Below are 15,872 nucleotides of genomic sequence, written 5' to 3'. Positions count from 1 at the left end.
TTCCCTCTTTCCTTCTCTCTTTCCCTCTCTCTCTTTCTCTCATTCCTTCTCTCTTTCCTTCTCTCTTTCCTTCTCTCTTTCCCTCATTCCTTCTCTCTTTCCCTCATTCCTTCTCTCTTTCCCTCATTCCTTCTCTCTTTCCCTCATTCCTTCTCTCTTTCCCTCATTCCTTCTCTCTTTCCCTCATTCCTTCTCTCTTTCCCTCATTCCTTCCCTCTTTCCCTCATTCCTTCTCTTTCTTTCCCTCATTCCTTCTTTTTCTTTCCCTCATTCCTTCTTTTTCTTTCCCTCATTCCTTCTCTTTCCCTCATTCCTTTTCTCTTTCCCTCATTCCTTTTCTCTTTCCCTCATTCCTTTTCTCTTTCCCTCATTCCTTTTCTCTTTCCCTCATTCCTTTTCTCTCTCCCTCATTCCTTCCCTTCTCTCTTTCCCTCTTTCCTTCTCTCTTTCCCTCTCTCTCTTTCTCTCATTCCTTCTCTCTTTCCTTCTCTCTTTCCTTCTCTCTTTCCTTCTCTCTTTCCTTCTCTCTTTCCTTCTCTCTTTCCTTCTCTCTTTCCTTCTCTCTTTCCCTCATTCCTTCTCTCTTTCCCTCATTCCTTCTCTCTTTCCCTCATTCCTTCTCTCTTTCCCTCATTCCTTCTCTCTTTCCCTCATTCCTTCTCTCTTTCCCTCATTCCTTCTCTCTCTTTCCCTCTTTCCTTCTCTTTCTTTCCCTCTTTCCTTCTCTTTCTTTCCCTCTTTCCTTCTCTCTTTCCCTCATTCCTTCTCTCTTTCCCTCTTTCCTTCTCTCTTTCCCTCTTTCCTTCTCTCTCTTTCCCTCTTTCCTTCTCTTTCTTTCCCTCATTCCTTCTCTTTCTTTCCCTCTTTCCCTTTCCCTCTCTCTCTTTCCCTCTCTCTCTTTCCCTCTTTCCTTCTCTCTCTTTCCCTCTTTCCTTCTTTCTTTCCCTCATTCCCCCTCTTTCTTTCCCTCATTCCCCCTCTTTCTTTCCCTCATTCCCCCTCTTTCTTTCCCTCATTCCCCCTCTTTCTTTCCCTCATTCCCCCTCTTTCTTTCCCTCATTCCCCCTCTTTCTTTCCCTCATTCCCCCTCTTTCTTTCCCTCATTCCCCCTCTTTCTTTCCCTCATTCCCCCTCTTTCTTTCCCTCATTCCCCCTCTTTCTTTCCCTCATTCCCCCTCTTTCCCTCATTCCCCCTCTTTCCCTCATTCCTTCTTTCACTCTCCCTCATTCCTTCTTTCACTCTCCCTCATTCCCCCTCTTTCCCTCATTCTCTCTCTCTCTCTCCTCTCCCTCCATCTTGACGTCTTCTGCTGCCCGTACCGTGGAGCAGAGCCAAGATGTTTGGTGGGAAAAGTTCTGTCTGTCCAGCCCTCTGAATAACATAAATAAATCACATGGCTATGAGCTAATCATCAATTCTCAAGTAGCCTGATAGAGGAAACAGTGTGTGTGTGTGTGTGTGTAAAGAAAAGCAGGGGAGGAACTGAACTGACATTTGGAAAATGGGCCATGTGGCTAAGAGAGAGACTGAGATCTGAACTGCGTCCCAAATTACATACTATTCACTACTTTCCATAGGGTGCGGTCAAAAGTAGTGCACTATAAAAAGGGAATAGGGTGCCATTTCCAATGCATACCTGGTCTGTAGATATAGCCGTCTGCCTATCACCCAGTGAACGTGTCAGACACACACACACACACACACACACACACACACACACACACACACACACACACACACACACACACGGGGCTGGAGAACGTTAAAATCTGTTGATGGCTCATTTGACGTGCCAACAGCTGAGGGTGTCACAATGTTCTCACCCCCAGTAGCTAGATGAAGCCAATGTGATTCCACACTGGCACCAGCAACAAAACAACCACAAATACCCTTCCTATAGCCTTATAGGCCAGGTCCAGACAGAGACAGACAAATCCTCTTGGCCCTGAGACAATCTATACTAACACGCCTCACTACCACAAAAACGCACACACACACACACAGCCTGTCACCACGTCAAAATATGCTTTCCGTCTTCCTCGTCAAAATATGCTTTCCGTCTTCCTCGTCACTGCTGCTCAAAGCTTTCCCACCACACATTGACTGACTGACAAATAATGCACTTTACTTGCTTTGTTATTTGTTTATTTTGTCCATCTACGATAAGCTACCCCAAATTACATCCATCCATCCATCCATCCATCCATCCATCCATCTACTATAAGCTACCCCATATTAGGTGTATTTCTGATAAGCTACCCCATATTAGGTACACTTCCAGTCAAAATGTTGGAGACATCTACTCATTCAAGGGTTTTTCTTGATTTTTTTACTATTTTCTACATTGTAGAATAATAGTGAAGCCATCAAAACGATGAAATAACACATATGGATTCATGTAGTAAACAAAAAAAAAAAGTGTTAAACAAATGAAAATATATTTTAGATTTTAGATTCTTCAAAGTATCCACCCTTTGCCTTTGTGACAGCTTTGCACACTCTTGGCATTCTCTCAACCAGTGGTGAGGGGGCTGTGCTTTGGAAAAGTAGGTGTGGTTATAATCTACCTGGTTGGCCCGGGGGTATCGTCGGACGGGGCCACAGTGTCGGACGGGGCCCCGACACCCACTGTTTCAGTCCACAGTATCTATGCTGCAACAGTCTGTGCCAGGGGGCTAGGGCCAGTCTGTCATATCTGGGGGTATTACTCCTGTCTTACTTGGTGTCCTGTGTGATCTTAGGCATGTTCCCTCTAATTCTCCCATCTCTCTCCCTCTCCCCCCGGAGGACCTGAGCCCTAAGACCATGCCGCAGGAATACCTGCCATGACAACTCCTGGCTGTCCCCGTCCATGTCCACCTGGTCGTGCTGCTGATCCAGTTTCTGCTGTTCTGCCTGCATCCCGGACATGCTGTTTTCGACCCACTCTCTACCGCATCAGCTGCCTTGACCTCAGAATGCTCGGCTATGAAAAGCCAACTGACATTTACTCCTGAGGTGCTGACCTGTTGCATCCTCCACAACAGTGTTAACTCACAATTGTTTGTAAGGGTGCCACTTTGGGGTGAGACAATCAGAGGGCCGCACAGATCTTTAATTTGTTGTACCTTTTCTTCCAATATTATCATTTATCAATTGAGAGCAAATTCAGAGCACATTGGCTATAAGTTGATGTTTAATACATTGTAAGGCTGCATGATGTGACTCTAATGATGATTTCAAAAAAGTAACTTGAAAGGCATGAGCTCTGCTTAGTTTTTTGCGTGCAGGCTGTACACACTTCATCAGTCTCTCATTCTCAATTTGACAAGCACTTAATAATGCCTTGAATTTCCCGACGGCATTCCATTTGTGTGGTCGTAACGCACCCTAAAAAAAAAAAAGCCTTTTGTAGCAAATTGCCATTGTGATCCTTGGTCCGGAGTGCTGCATTGCACCCTTCTCCCGGATTGCTGTGCAATCCGAAATGCCTCTCACTCAGAGGCTCTGTCATGTGATCAGATCTTTCTCACAGGCTACAAGTTAAGACCGACATATTGGGGACGTAACTGCGCGTACTTATTCAATTCCTTTTCATCAGCCAACAAGATGAGTAGGCCTAATGAACAGCAAAAGCACTAGCCTATGTCAATCTACTATCCCCCATAGTACAAAAGTTGACCTATTCTATGCAAGAAATAAATATTCCAAACATAGTCCGAGACAGTGGTGGGATGCGATAGATCCCAAATTAATACAACCACTAGCATAAATAAAAAATAAAAAAAATGTTTTTACGCAATGTAGCTGACGCAACGGATCAGAACGTTTAGCTTTAAATGTTGATAAACTACTAGGCTATTTCTTCACATTATAAGCGCAGCAATGCACACATGGTAGTAGGCTTTAAGCGCGAATGTTCCAATAGCGGGAAAACACCATTCTCAAAAGTGACTGCAAATGTGATTATGTATGTAATGCTTGGTGAAAATGATCTTCCCCAAACTTGAAACTCACACACTGCTTATATATGCCAGTTAGGCTCTAAACCCCTTGTAAAGTGGATTAATGTGCTCAATTTTAATAAGTTATTTGGCCACTTTAGTTGTGATACAAAACCTTATGAAAACATATAGGCCTATGGGCTAAGGCTACATGAGGTGTGCGACTATGATTAGAAAAAGTCACAGGGAAAAAAAAAGCAGCGATTCTTGCCTTACTGTGGGCATCATTCACGTGTTAATATATACTGCTCAAAAAAATAAAGGGAACACTAAAATAACACATCCTAGATCTGAATGAATGAAATAAACTTACAAAATACTTTTTTATTTACATAGTTGAATGTGCTGACAACAAAATCACACAAAAATAATCAATGGAAATCCAATTTATCAACACATGGAGGTCTGGATTTGGAGTCACACTCAAAATTAAAGTGGAAAACCACACTACAGGCTGATCCAACTTTGATGTAATGTCCTTAAAACAAGTCAAAATGAGGCTCAGTAGTGTGTGTGGCCTCCACGTGCCTGTATGACCTCCCTACAACGCCTGGGTATGCTCCTGATGGGGTGGCGGATGGTCTCCTGAGGGATCTCCTCCCAGACCTGGACTAAAGCATCCGCCAACTCCTGGACAGTCTGTGGTGCAACGTGGCGTTGGTGGATGGAGCGAGACATGATGTCTCAGATGTGCTCAATTGGATTCAGGTCTGGGGAACGGGCGGGCCAGTCCATAGCATCAATGCCTTCCTCTTGCAGGAACTGCTGACACACTCCAGCCACATGAGGTCTAGCATTGTCTTGCATTAGGAGGAACCCAGGTCCAACCGCACCAGCATATGGTCTCACAAGGGGTCTGAGGATCTCATCTCGGTACCTAATGGCAGTCAGGCTACCTCTGGCGAGCACATGGAGGGCTGTGCGGCCCCCCCAAAGAAATGCCACCCCACACCATGACTGACCCACCGCCAAACCGGTCATGCTGGAGGATGTTGCAGGCAGCAGAACGTTCTCCACGGCGTCTCCAGACTCTGTCACGTGCTCAGTGTGAACCTGCTTTCATCTGTGAAGAGCACAGGGCGCCAGTAGCGAATTTGCCAATCTTGGTGTTCTCTGGCAAATGCCAAACGTCCTGCACGGTGTTGGGCTGTAAACACAACCCCCACCTGTGGATGTCGGGCCCTCATACCACCCTCATGGAGTCTGTTTCTGACCGTTTGAGCAGACACATGCACATTTGTGGCCTGCTGGAGGTCATTTTGCAGGGCTCTGGCAGTGCTCCTCCTGCTCCTCCTTGCACAAAGGCGGAGGTAGCTGTCCTGCTTCTGGGTTGTTGCCCTCCTATGGCCTCCTCCACGTCTCCTGATGTACTGGCCTGTCTCCTGGTAGCGCCTCCATGCTCTGGACACTACGCTGACAGACACAGCAAACCTTCTTGCCACAGCTCGCATTGATGTGCCATCCTGGATGAGCTGCACTACCTGAGCCACTTGTGTGGGTTGTAGACTCCGTCTCATGCTACCACTAGAGTGAAAGCACCGCCAGCATTCAAAAGTGACCAAAACATCAGCCAAGAAGCATAGGAACTGAGAAGTGGTCTGTGGTCACCACCTGCAGAACCACTCCTTTATTAGGGGTGTCTTGCTAATTGCCTATAATATCCACCTGTTGTCTATTCCATTTGCACAACAGCATGTGAAATATATTGTTAATCAGTGTTGCTTCCTAAGTGGACAGTTTGATTTCACAGAAGTGTGATTGACTTGGAGTTACATTGTGTTGTTTAAGTGTTCCCTTTTATTTTTTTGAGCAGTGTATATAAATTCACAAGTGATAGGCTAATATTGTCACCCATCAGACTATTCTTGATGTGAAATTTGTTTTGATTTTAGAATGGAGCATTATCATGCACCTGTCTCAAAAAATGCATGTCATCGATGCATTTAAATAGCGAACGGAGGACGCTTTTCCTTTTCCTGTGGCTTTTCATGCCAGCCAGGTAGGCTATAGTCCTGTTGTAAAGATAAGCAATGTGCTTAATATTAAAGAAAGTTGAGAAATAAATATAGTAGCTTTGCCTATAGAAAGATGATCATTAGCATCTGAGCTTGGAGAAGCCTAATTACCGTGACTAAACGGTCACGTGGAATTTGACTGCCTTCATGACTTGTGACCGCAGATGTGGCGGTAATATGGTCACCTGTAACAGCCCTAGTCCTGGATAACCCACCTTTTTCTTGTAATTTATTGAATGACAGAAGAGAGCCATCATAGCACAAATGCAAAAAATTCACAATGCCACTTTGGAACCAGGACTTGGAGGTAAATGTGGAGTTGTTTCAAATAGGGTTGATTGGTGATATGCGTTTCTTCCATTTCATGAATTTATGTTTTCCCAAATACGAATTGAGAATCATTGGATGCCTTTCTTTTTTTTAAGCCTTGGACCCAAAGTTGTGAATATACAGTATTTTAAAATCATATGTATTACATTTATGACTCCAAGCAAAAGGATAGTCTGCTGTCTATTGTTTAAGTGAACATCGGTTGTGCAGCCCAATAATACATTTCCATATGACGTATTCCAAGACCTCCAGATTTATTAGGTAAATGTAAAACATTCAATTTGACTTGAGATCTTTCCATTCCAAATAAAGTTGGAGACTAGGCCATTTATTTTCTTAAAGAAGTCGAATGGAATTGAAACTGGTAAGGCTTGGAATAAATACATCAACCTTGGTAATATATTCATTTTGATTAGGTTGACCCTACCTAATGTGGAAACAGGGAGAGTTCTTCATCTCTGAACATCGGAATCAATCTTATCTAGTAAAGGAAAGTAATTGATTTGATATGCCTCCTCCAAATTGCGTAGTATCAAAATACCCAGGTATTTCCTGTGTCTTTGTCCATTTTCACAGAAGTTATCATTAGAAATGGGCTTATAATATATGCTTACATAAATATTTATCCCAATTTACTTTGAATCCTAATACAGCACAATAAGTGTCCAAGAGTAGTACAACAAATGACAGAGAATGTTCTGGTTGAGATAAATACAGTAAAATGTCATCTGCATACAATGATATCACATGTTGTCTCTCCACCAATCTCTATTCCCCGGATTCCGCCAAGAATTAGAATTATTGATGCTAGGGGTTCCGTGGCTAAAGCAAATAAATAACTGGACAGAGGGCATCCCTGTCTGGTCCCTCTTTATAACTTAAATGGATCAGAGATTTGTCCATTTGTTTTATACCTGCTTTGGGGGGGGGGGGGGGGCGGGACGGAGAATTTTTACAAATGGCACCATCCAGGAAATAAAATCCACCAAATATACCCATTTCAACCTATCAAACGCCGTTTCATTATCTAATGATACAGCCAATTTTGGAATGTTCAAATTCGTGGTATGATGATTTATATAGAATAAAAAAAAATGTATTTATTCATTTTTTTAAATCGCTGGAGATTGTCTGAAGACATCCTATTCCGTATAAACCATGTTTGATCCAAGTGAATCAACAGTTGTTTTACTATTTCTATGTGAAAAGCCAATACCTTAGCAATGATTTCATAATCCACATTCAAAATTGATACTGGGCTGAAGGATCCGCATGACAATGGATCATTATCTTTCTTGTGAAGTAGGGTGATTCTAGTCATTTTTCTCTAGAGCTGCTGTGAGCATACACTACCGTTCAAAAGTTTGGGGTCACTTAGAAATGTCCTTGTTTTTTTAAAGAAAATCATTTTTTTTGTCAATTTAAAATAACATCAAACTGATCAGAAATACAGTGTAGACATTGTTAATGTTGTAAATGACTATTGTAGCTCGAAACGGCAGATTTTTATGGAATATCTACATAGACGTACAGAGGCCCAATTTCAGCAACCATCACTCCTGTGTTCCAATGGCACGGTGTTAGCTAATCCAAGTTTGATGAAAGTCTAATTGATCAATAGAAAACTCTTTTGCAATTATGTTAGCACAGCTGAAAACTGTTGTTCTGATTAAAGAAGCAATAAAACCCGGCCTTCTTTAGGCTAGTTGAGTATCTGGAGCATCAGATTTGTGGGTTCGATTACAGGCTCAAAATGTCCAGAAACAAATTACTTTCTTCTGAAACTCGTCAGTCCATTTTGTGCTGAGAAATTAAGGTTATTCCATGCGAGAAATTGCCAAGAAACTGAAGATCTCGTACAACGCTGTGTACTACTCCCTTCACAGAACAGCACAAACTGGCTCTAACCAGAATAGAAAGAGGAGTGAGAGGACCCGGTGCACAACTGAGCAAGAGGACAAGTACATTAGAGTGTCTAGTTTGAGAAACAGACACCTCATAAGTTCCTAACTGGCAGCTTCATTAAATACTACCCGCAAAACATCAGTCTTAACACCCACAGTGAAGAGGTGACTCTGGGATGCTGGCTTTCTAGGCAGAGTTGCAAAGAAAAAGCCATATCTCAGACTGGCCAATAAAAAGAAAAGATTAAGAGGGGCAGAACACAGACACCAGACAGAGGAACTCTGCCTAGAAGGCCAGCATCCCGGAGTCACCTATTCACTTTCTCAAATTAGACACTAATGTACTTGTCCTCTTGCTCAGTTGTGCACCGGGGCCTCCCACTTTCTATTCTGGTTAGAGCCAGTTTGCAAAACAATTGTCTGTAAAATTACACTGGGTATCTATCATTACCTGGAGATTTCCCATTTTGTAGACTAATAGCCTCAACAGCTCACCTAGGGAAATTATTCCGTCCATATTAATTTTCTCTTGTTCACTTATAATTGGCAAATTGGCCTTAAGGACATTTTCAATATCTCTTTCAACTTTTGTTCTCAGATTGATACAGTTTGTGATCACATGTTTTAAAGACTGAGCCTAGCTGCTAACTAGCTATCAAACTAGCAAGGTTTCCTTGAAAACCTGAACACAACCGCGACGCGGTTAGCTCTTGTGGCTAGGACCGCAGATAGCTCCAGTCTTGTTGATGTTTCCATCTGCCCTGTAACCTGCCCTGTCTGGAACTGCGTTGAGTACCAGCGTTAGGCTACGTTGCTACCATGTCATCCAAAGCCAGTGGGAGTAAGAGAAGACAGTGTTTCTCTATCACAGGTGACAGATCTTTTAAACCAACAAAAAGGGTTCTACAAGCAGTTGTTACAACTGGAAAAATGCTCTTTCCAAATAATGATGGACTCAACTAACAAAAGAATGGACGATCTGACCAAAGAGCTCCAGGACCTTAAGAACAGTTTGCAGTTCTCCCAGGGAGAGGTGGATGTCCTGAAAGAAACTGTGAATCATTATTACAGGTGACCAGGAAAACAGACAATCTGGACAATCCAGGAGGATTGACATCTTTATGGGTGGTATACCAGAATCTCCACATGAGAACTGGGCTGAGTCTGAGGAGAAAGTAAGAAAACCTGATCACTGAAAAGCTGCAGATTGATCATAAGAAGACTGAGGTGGAGCGCGCCCACATGTCTGGGAAACCTGTAACTAGCCCAGGTGACAGACCCAGGCTGGTAGTGGTCAAGTTCTTAAAGTTTAAGGACAAGATGACTGTTCTGGAGAGAGCCAAGTGCTTAAAAGAGGAACCAACATTTTCCTTAATGCGTACTACTCGGAAGCTGTGCGCCAGAAGCGGAAACAATTTAAGGGTGCTCTCGAGTGGCTAGGTGAGAGACCCAGGCCAGTTAGTATCTGTAGGACACACAAACAGCTCAACAGGTATGTCAACAGTGGCAACGGAAGCAGACATTTTCTATGTCCTCACCTCTGTTACCTCTGCGAGAACTGAAGGAAGGGACTATATGTGTAACTATGGGTATGACTAGGACTGACTAGGACTTGCCAAGTTAAACAAAAGCATACAAACTCCATATCACTCCTCGGGTCCATTGGGTGGGTCACACACACCTCCATATCAAGCCATTGGGTTGGGTCACATCCTGGGTGCACGAACAAAGTCGCCACCAAGTCCCAACTAGTCCTGTTTTTTGTTTTTTTAATTCCATCTCCTCCCACGCTGGATCCATCCTAGAACGTATCCCAAATGGCACCCTATTCCCTTTATAGTGCACTACTTATGACCAGAGACATATGTGGCCAGGTCAAAAGTAGCGCACTACATACGATCCCATTTTGGAACAAATACCCAGAAGATACAAACTGCCGCCATGACATGATAACACACATTCTGTTTTGCAACCGAATTCCCACCTTGACTGAATGCATTACAGTGTGTTTCTAGGCCAAACAACTGAATTCCCACCCTGACTGAATGAATTAGTGTGTTTCTAGGCCAAACTACTGAATTCCCACCTTGACTGAATGCATTACAGTGTGTTTCTAGGCCAAACAACTGAATTCCCACCCTGACTGAATGAATTACAGTGTGTTTCTAGGCCAAACTACTGAATTCCCACCTTGATTGAATGCATTACAGTGCGTTTTCTAGGCCAAACAACTGAATTCCCACCCTGACTGAATGCATTACAGTGTGTTACTAGGCCAGATGAGCATCATACAGGTGTTAAGTGAGGAGCAAGAATAAATCATTTTACTAATGTTTATGGATAGAGGTTATGAGAACAGGTAAACACAGGGACATAGAGTGGATACACCAGGACTGACTGACTAAAATGTAGATCAGATCAAACTTGAGAACATTGTCACTTTAATAATGTTTAAATAATGTTTACATACTGCTTTAATCATTTCATATGTATATACTGTATTCTATTCTACTGTATTTTAGTCAATGCCACTCCGACATTGCTCGATCTAATATTGATATATTTCTTAATTCCATTATTTTACATTTTGTTGTGAATTGTTTTTAGATACTACTGCACTGTTGGAGCTAGGAACAAAAGCATTTAGTTAGATATTACTGCACTTTTGGAGCTAGGAACACAAGCATTTAGTTAGATACTACTGCACTGTTGGAGCTAGAAACACAAGCATTTCGTTAGATATTACTGCACTGTTGGAGCTGGCAACTGTTGGAGCTGGCAACTGTTGGAGCTGTTCCTGTCACCTTCCCAACAGGTTGTTAGGAACACAATCATTTCGCTACACCTGCAATACCATCTGCTAAATATGTGTATGTGACCAAATAAAATGTATTTAATTTGAAACCTACAGCACTGATGGCTGTGTTTGTATCATGAAGGTTTTATGATGGTGATTGTGATAGGTTACTGATTGTTATGTCATATGATGTATAACAGCTGCTCAGACCTTGAAAGTTACAGCTCTTAGATAGCATCACTGTACTCTTTCGGCACGAGACAAAAATAAATACATTTTTGAAGGAAAGCATCAATATAGGTATTCTACAGACCGGGCAGCAGATGGAACGGATCTGGCTTAAAGGACCAACTAAGATTCCACACCTCCAGTCGGGTGCACTACGGCGTCCAAAGCTGACATTTACTTTAACTGGGTTACATGTTAAAGGACTACCTTTCACACAGAGGGGTTTGGCATGAAGCAGCTTTCTCTTGTGCTTGGGCTGTCCTCTCTTGTGAAGGGACGTACGGACGGACAGGGGTCAGAGGTTACAGATGAGAATCCTACCTTTCACACAGAGGGGGTTGGCATGTGGAAGCTCTCTCTTGTGTTTGGGCTGTCCTCTCTTGTGAAGGCAGTCTATGTAGAGCCTCACCCTCCGGTCCACAGCATCTCTCACCAGACTAGTGACCTCCTGGAGAGGATAGAGGACAAGATGGTACAGGGAGGGAGAAGGAGACATTATGGTAGAGGTACAACCACACCAGGTCCACAGCAGTCTCATGAGCAAAGACAGGGAGGAGATGCTAAGAGAGAAGTGGGGTGGAGTGGTACCCATCTATATTAATACACATCTCAGTGGGGTGGGGTGGTACCTATCTATATTAATACACCTCAGTGGGGTGGGGTGGTACCTATCTATATTAATACACATCTCAGTGGGGTGGGGTGGTACCTATCTACACTGCTCAAAAAAATAAAGGGAACACTAAAATAACACATCCTAGATCTGAATGAATGAAATAATCTTATTAAATTATTTTCTTTACATAGTTGAATGTGCTGACAACAATATCACACAAAAATAATCAATGGAAATCCAATTTATCAACCCATGGAGGTCTGGATTTGGAGTCACACTCAAAATTAAAGTGGAAAACCACACTACAGGCTGATCCAACTTTGATGTAATGTCCTTAAAACAAGTCAAAATGAGGCTCAGTAGTGCGTGTGGCCTCCAGGTGCCTGTATGACCTCCCTACAACACCTGGGCATGCTCCTGATGAGGTGGCGGATGGTCTCCTGAGGGATCTCCTCCCAGACCTGGACTAAAGCATCCGCCAACTCCTGGACAGTCTGTGGTGCAACGTGACGTTGGTGGATGGAGCGAGACATGATGTCCCAGGTGTGCTCAATTGGATTCAGGTCTGGGGAATGGGCGGGCCAGTCCATAGCATCAATGCCTTCCTCTTGCAGGAACTGCTGACACACTCCAGCCACATGAGGTCTAGCATTGTCTTGCATTAGGAGGAACCCAGGGCCAACCGCACCAGCATATGGTCTCACAAGGGGTCTGAGGATCTCATCTCGGTACCTAATGGAAGTCAGGCTACCTCTGGCGAGCACATGGAGGGCTGTGCGGCCCCCCAAAGAAACACCATGACTGACCCACCGCCAAACCGGTCATGCTGGAGGATGTTGCAGGCAGCAGAATGTTCTCCATGGCGTCTCCAGACTCTGTCACGTCTGTCACATGTGCTCAGTGTGAACCTGCTTTCATCGGTGAAGAGCACAGTGCACCAGTGGCGAATTTGCCAATCTTGGTGTTCTCTGGCAAATGCCAAACGTCCTGCACGGAGTTGGGCTGTAAGCACAACCCCCACCTGTGGATGTCGGGCCCTCATACCACCCTCATGGAGTCTGTTTCTGATCGTTTGAGCAGACACATGCACATTTGTGGCCTGCTGGAGGTCATTTTGCAGGGCTCTGGCAGTGCTCCTCCTGCTCCTCCATGCACAAAGGCGGAGGTAGCGGTCCTGCTGCTGGGTTGTTGCCCTCCTACGGCCTCCTCCACGTCTCCTGATGTACTGGCCTGTCTCCTGGTAGCGCCTCCATGCTCTGGACACTACGCTGACAGACACAGCAAACCTTCTTGCCACAGCAAACCTTCTTGCCACAGCTCGCATTGATGTGCCATCCTGGATGAGCTGCACTACCTGAGCCACTTGTGTGGGTTGTAGACTCCGTCTCATGCTACCGCTAGAGTGAAAGCACCGCCAGCATTCAAAAGTGACCAAAACATCAGCCAGGAAGCATAGGAACTGAGAAGTGGTCTGTGGTCACCACCTGCCGAACCACTCCTTTATTGGGGGTGTCTTGCTTATTGCCTATAATTTCCACCTGTTGTCTATTCCATTTGCACAACAGCATGTGAAATGTATTGTCAATCAGCGTTGCTTCCTAAGTGGACAGTTTGATTTCACAGAAGTGTGATTGACTTGGAGTTACATTGTGTTGATTAAGTGTTCCCTTTATTTTTTTGAGCAGTATATATTATTACACATCTCCGTGGGGTGGGGTGGTACCTATCTATATTATTACACATCTCAGTGGGGTGGGGTGGTACCTATCTATATTAATACACATCTCAGTGGGGTGGGGTGGTACCTATCTATATTAATACACATCTCAGTGGGGTGGGGTGGTACCTATCTATATTAATACACATCTCAGTGGGGTGGGGTGGTACCTATCTATATTAATACACATCTCAGTGGGGTGGGGTGGTACCTATCTATAGTAATACACATCTCAGTGGGGTGGGGTGGTACCTATCTATATTAATACACATCTCAGTGGGGTGGGGTGGTACCTATCTATATTAATATACATCTCAGTGGGGTGGGGTGGTACCTATCTATATTAATACACATCTCAGTGGGGTGGTACCTATCTATATTAATACACATCTCAGTGGGGTGGGGTGGTACCTATCTATATTAATACACCTCAGTGAGGCGGTGATGGTACCTATAAGGACACATACTAAAACATAAGTCCAGTATTTATTTATGGATTTTTTTTGGGGGGGGGAAATCTTACTCAAATTACCTTTTTGTTATTGTTGATGTTGACGGTATTGACATTTTTATCCTGATACCTGTTATTATTTTCATTTTTATCCTGATACCTGTTATTATTTTTGTACCCTTCTTATTTTTTCTATTAAATGAAAAGTTGAGAAAAAAGTTTCCTCCCTCCAACCCTCACCACCCCCATGATCAACACACACCTTGTTTCCCATATCTCCATACCTCAGTGTGCTCCATAGTGAACCAGCTGGTTTCCTGTGGTGATCCGCGGCCCAGAGGCCCAATGATCTGGAGATCCAACAGCACCGCATAGCTCCCACACTGTAACACACACACCAGGTTGCTGAGAGGCTCCCACACTGTAACACACACAACAGGTTGCTGAGAGACTCCCACACTAACACACACAACAGGTTGCTGAGAGGCTCCCACACTGTAACACACACACACACACACACACACACACACACACACACACACACACACACACACACACACACACACACACACACACACACACACACACACACCAGGTTGCTGAGAGGCTCCCACACTGTAACACACACACAACAGGTTGCTGAGAGGCTCCCACACTGTAACACACACAACAGGTTGCTGAGAGGCTCCCACACTGTAACACACAACAGGTTGCTGAGAGGCTCCCACACTGTAACACATACACAACAGGTCCCAGGGCCCTAACATCAGTTCTCCTTCCTTATCATGGCCCCAGGGCGCAAAAAATAAGTTCTCCTTCCTTATCATGGCCCCAGGGCCCTAACATCAGTCCTCCTTCCTTATCATGGCCCCAGGGCCCTAACATCAGTCCTCCTTCCTTAACATCGCCCCAGGACGCTTGCGTCCCACCCTAGTCAACAGCCAGTGGAATCGCGTGGCGCTAAATACAAATACCTCAAAAATGCCATAACTTCAATTATTTTACACCATTTTAAAGACAAGACTCTCGTTAATCTAACCACATTGTCCGATTTCAAAAAGGCTTTACAGCGAAAGCAAAACATTAGATTATGTCAGGAGAGTACCCTGCCAAAAATAATCACAGCCATTTTCAAAGCAAGCATATATGTCACAAAAACCAAAACCACAGCTAAATGCAGCACTAACCTTTGATGATCTTCATCAGATGACACTCCTAGGACATTATGTTATACAATACATGCATGTTTTGTTCAATCAAGTTCATATTTATATCAAAAACCAGCTTTTTACATTAGCATGTGATGTTCAGAACTAGCATACCCACCGAAAACTTCCGGTGAATTTACTAAATGACTCATGATAAACGTTCACAAAATACATAATTATTTTAAGAATTATAGATACAGAACTCCTTTATGCAATCGCGGTGTCAGATTTTAAAATAGCTTTTCGGCGAAAGCACATTTTGCAATATTCTGAGTACATAGCTCGGCCATCACGGCTAGCTATTTTGACACCCACCAAGTTTGGGGCTCACTAAACTCAGAATTACTATTAGAAAAATTGGATTACCTTTACTGTTCTTTGTCAGAATGCACTCCCAGGACTTCTACTTCAACAACAAATGTTGTTTTGGTTCCAAATAATCCATAGTTATATTCAAATAGCTCCGTTTTGTTTGTGCGTTCAGGTCACTATCCGAAGGGTGACGCGCGAGCGCATTTCGTGACAAAAAAAAAAATCTAAATATTCCATTACCGTACTTAGAAGCATGTCAAACGCTGTTTAAAATCAATTTTTATGCTATTTTTCTCGTAAAATAGCGATA

At 43.6% G+C, this 15,872-nt stretch overlaps 1 protein-coding gene across 4 annotated transcripts in view; it reads right to left on the bottom strand.

The window, feature by feature from the left end:
- The window catches only part of slx4ip (SLX4 interacting protein), a 125,298-nt gene that overhangs the window by 80,733 nt on the left and 28,693 nt on the right, over positions 1-15,872 (bottom strand). For 3 of the 4 annotated variants that reach the window (XM_045702277.1, XM_045702278.1, XM_045702280.1), the window contains 2 exons: positions 14,327-14,425; positions 11,580-11,706 (listed from right to left, as the gene is read on the bottom strand). In XM_045702277.1, the coding sequence (XP_045558233.1) occupies positions 11,580-11,706; positions 14,327-14,425 (226 nt within the window). Of the gene's footprint in view, positions 1-11,579; positions 11,707-14,326; positions 14,464-15,872 lie in introns of all 4 variants that reach the window. The other variant, XM_045702279.1, reaches the window with a different exon arrangement.

The sequence above is a fragment of the Salmo salar genome, chromosome ssa19 (genome assembly GCF_905237065.1).
Source record: "Salmo salar chromosome ssa19, Ssal_v3.1, whole genome shotgun sequence".
Lineage (NCBI taxonomy): Eukaryota > Metazoa > Chordata > Actinopteri > Salmoniformes > Salmonidae > Salmo > Salmo salar.
This window is presented reverse-complemented; position numbering and strand designations above follow the sequence as displayed.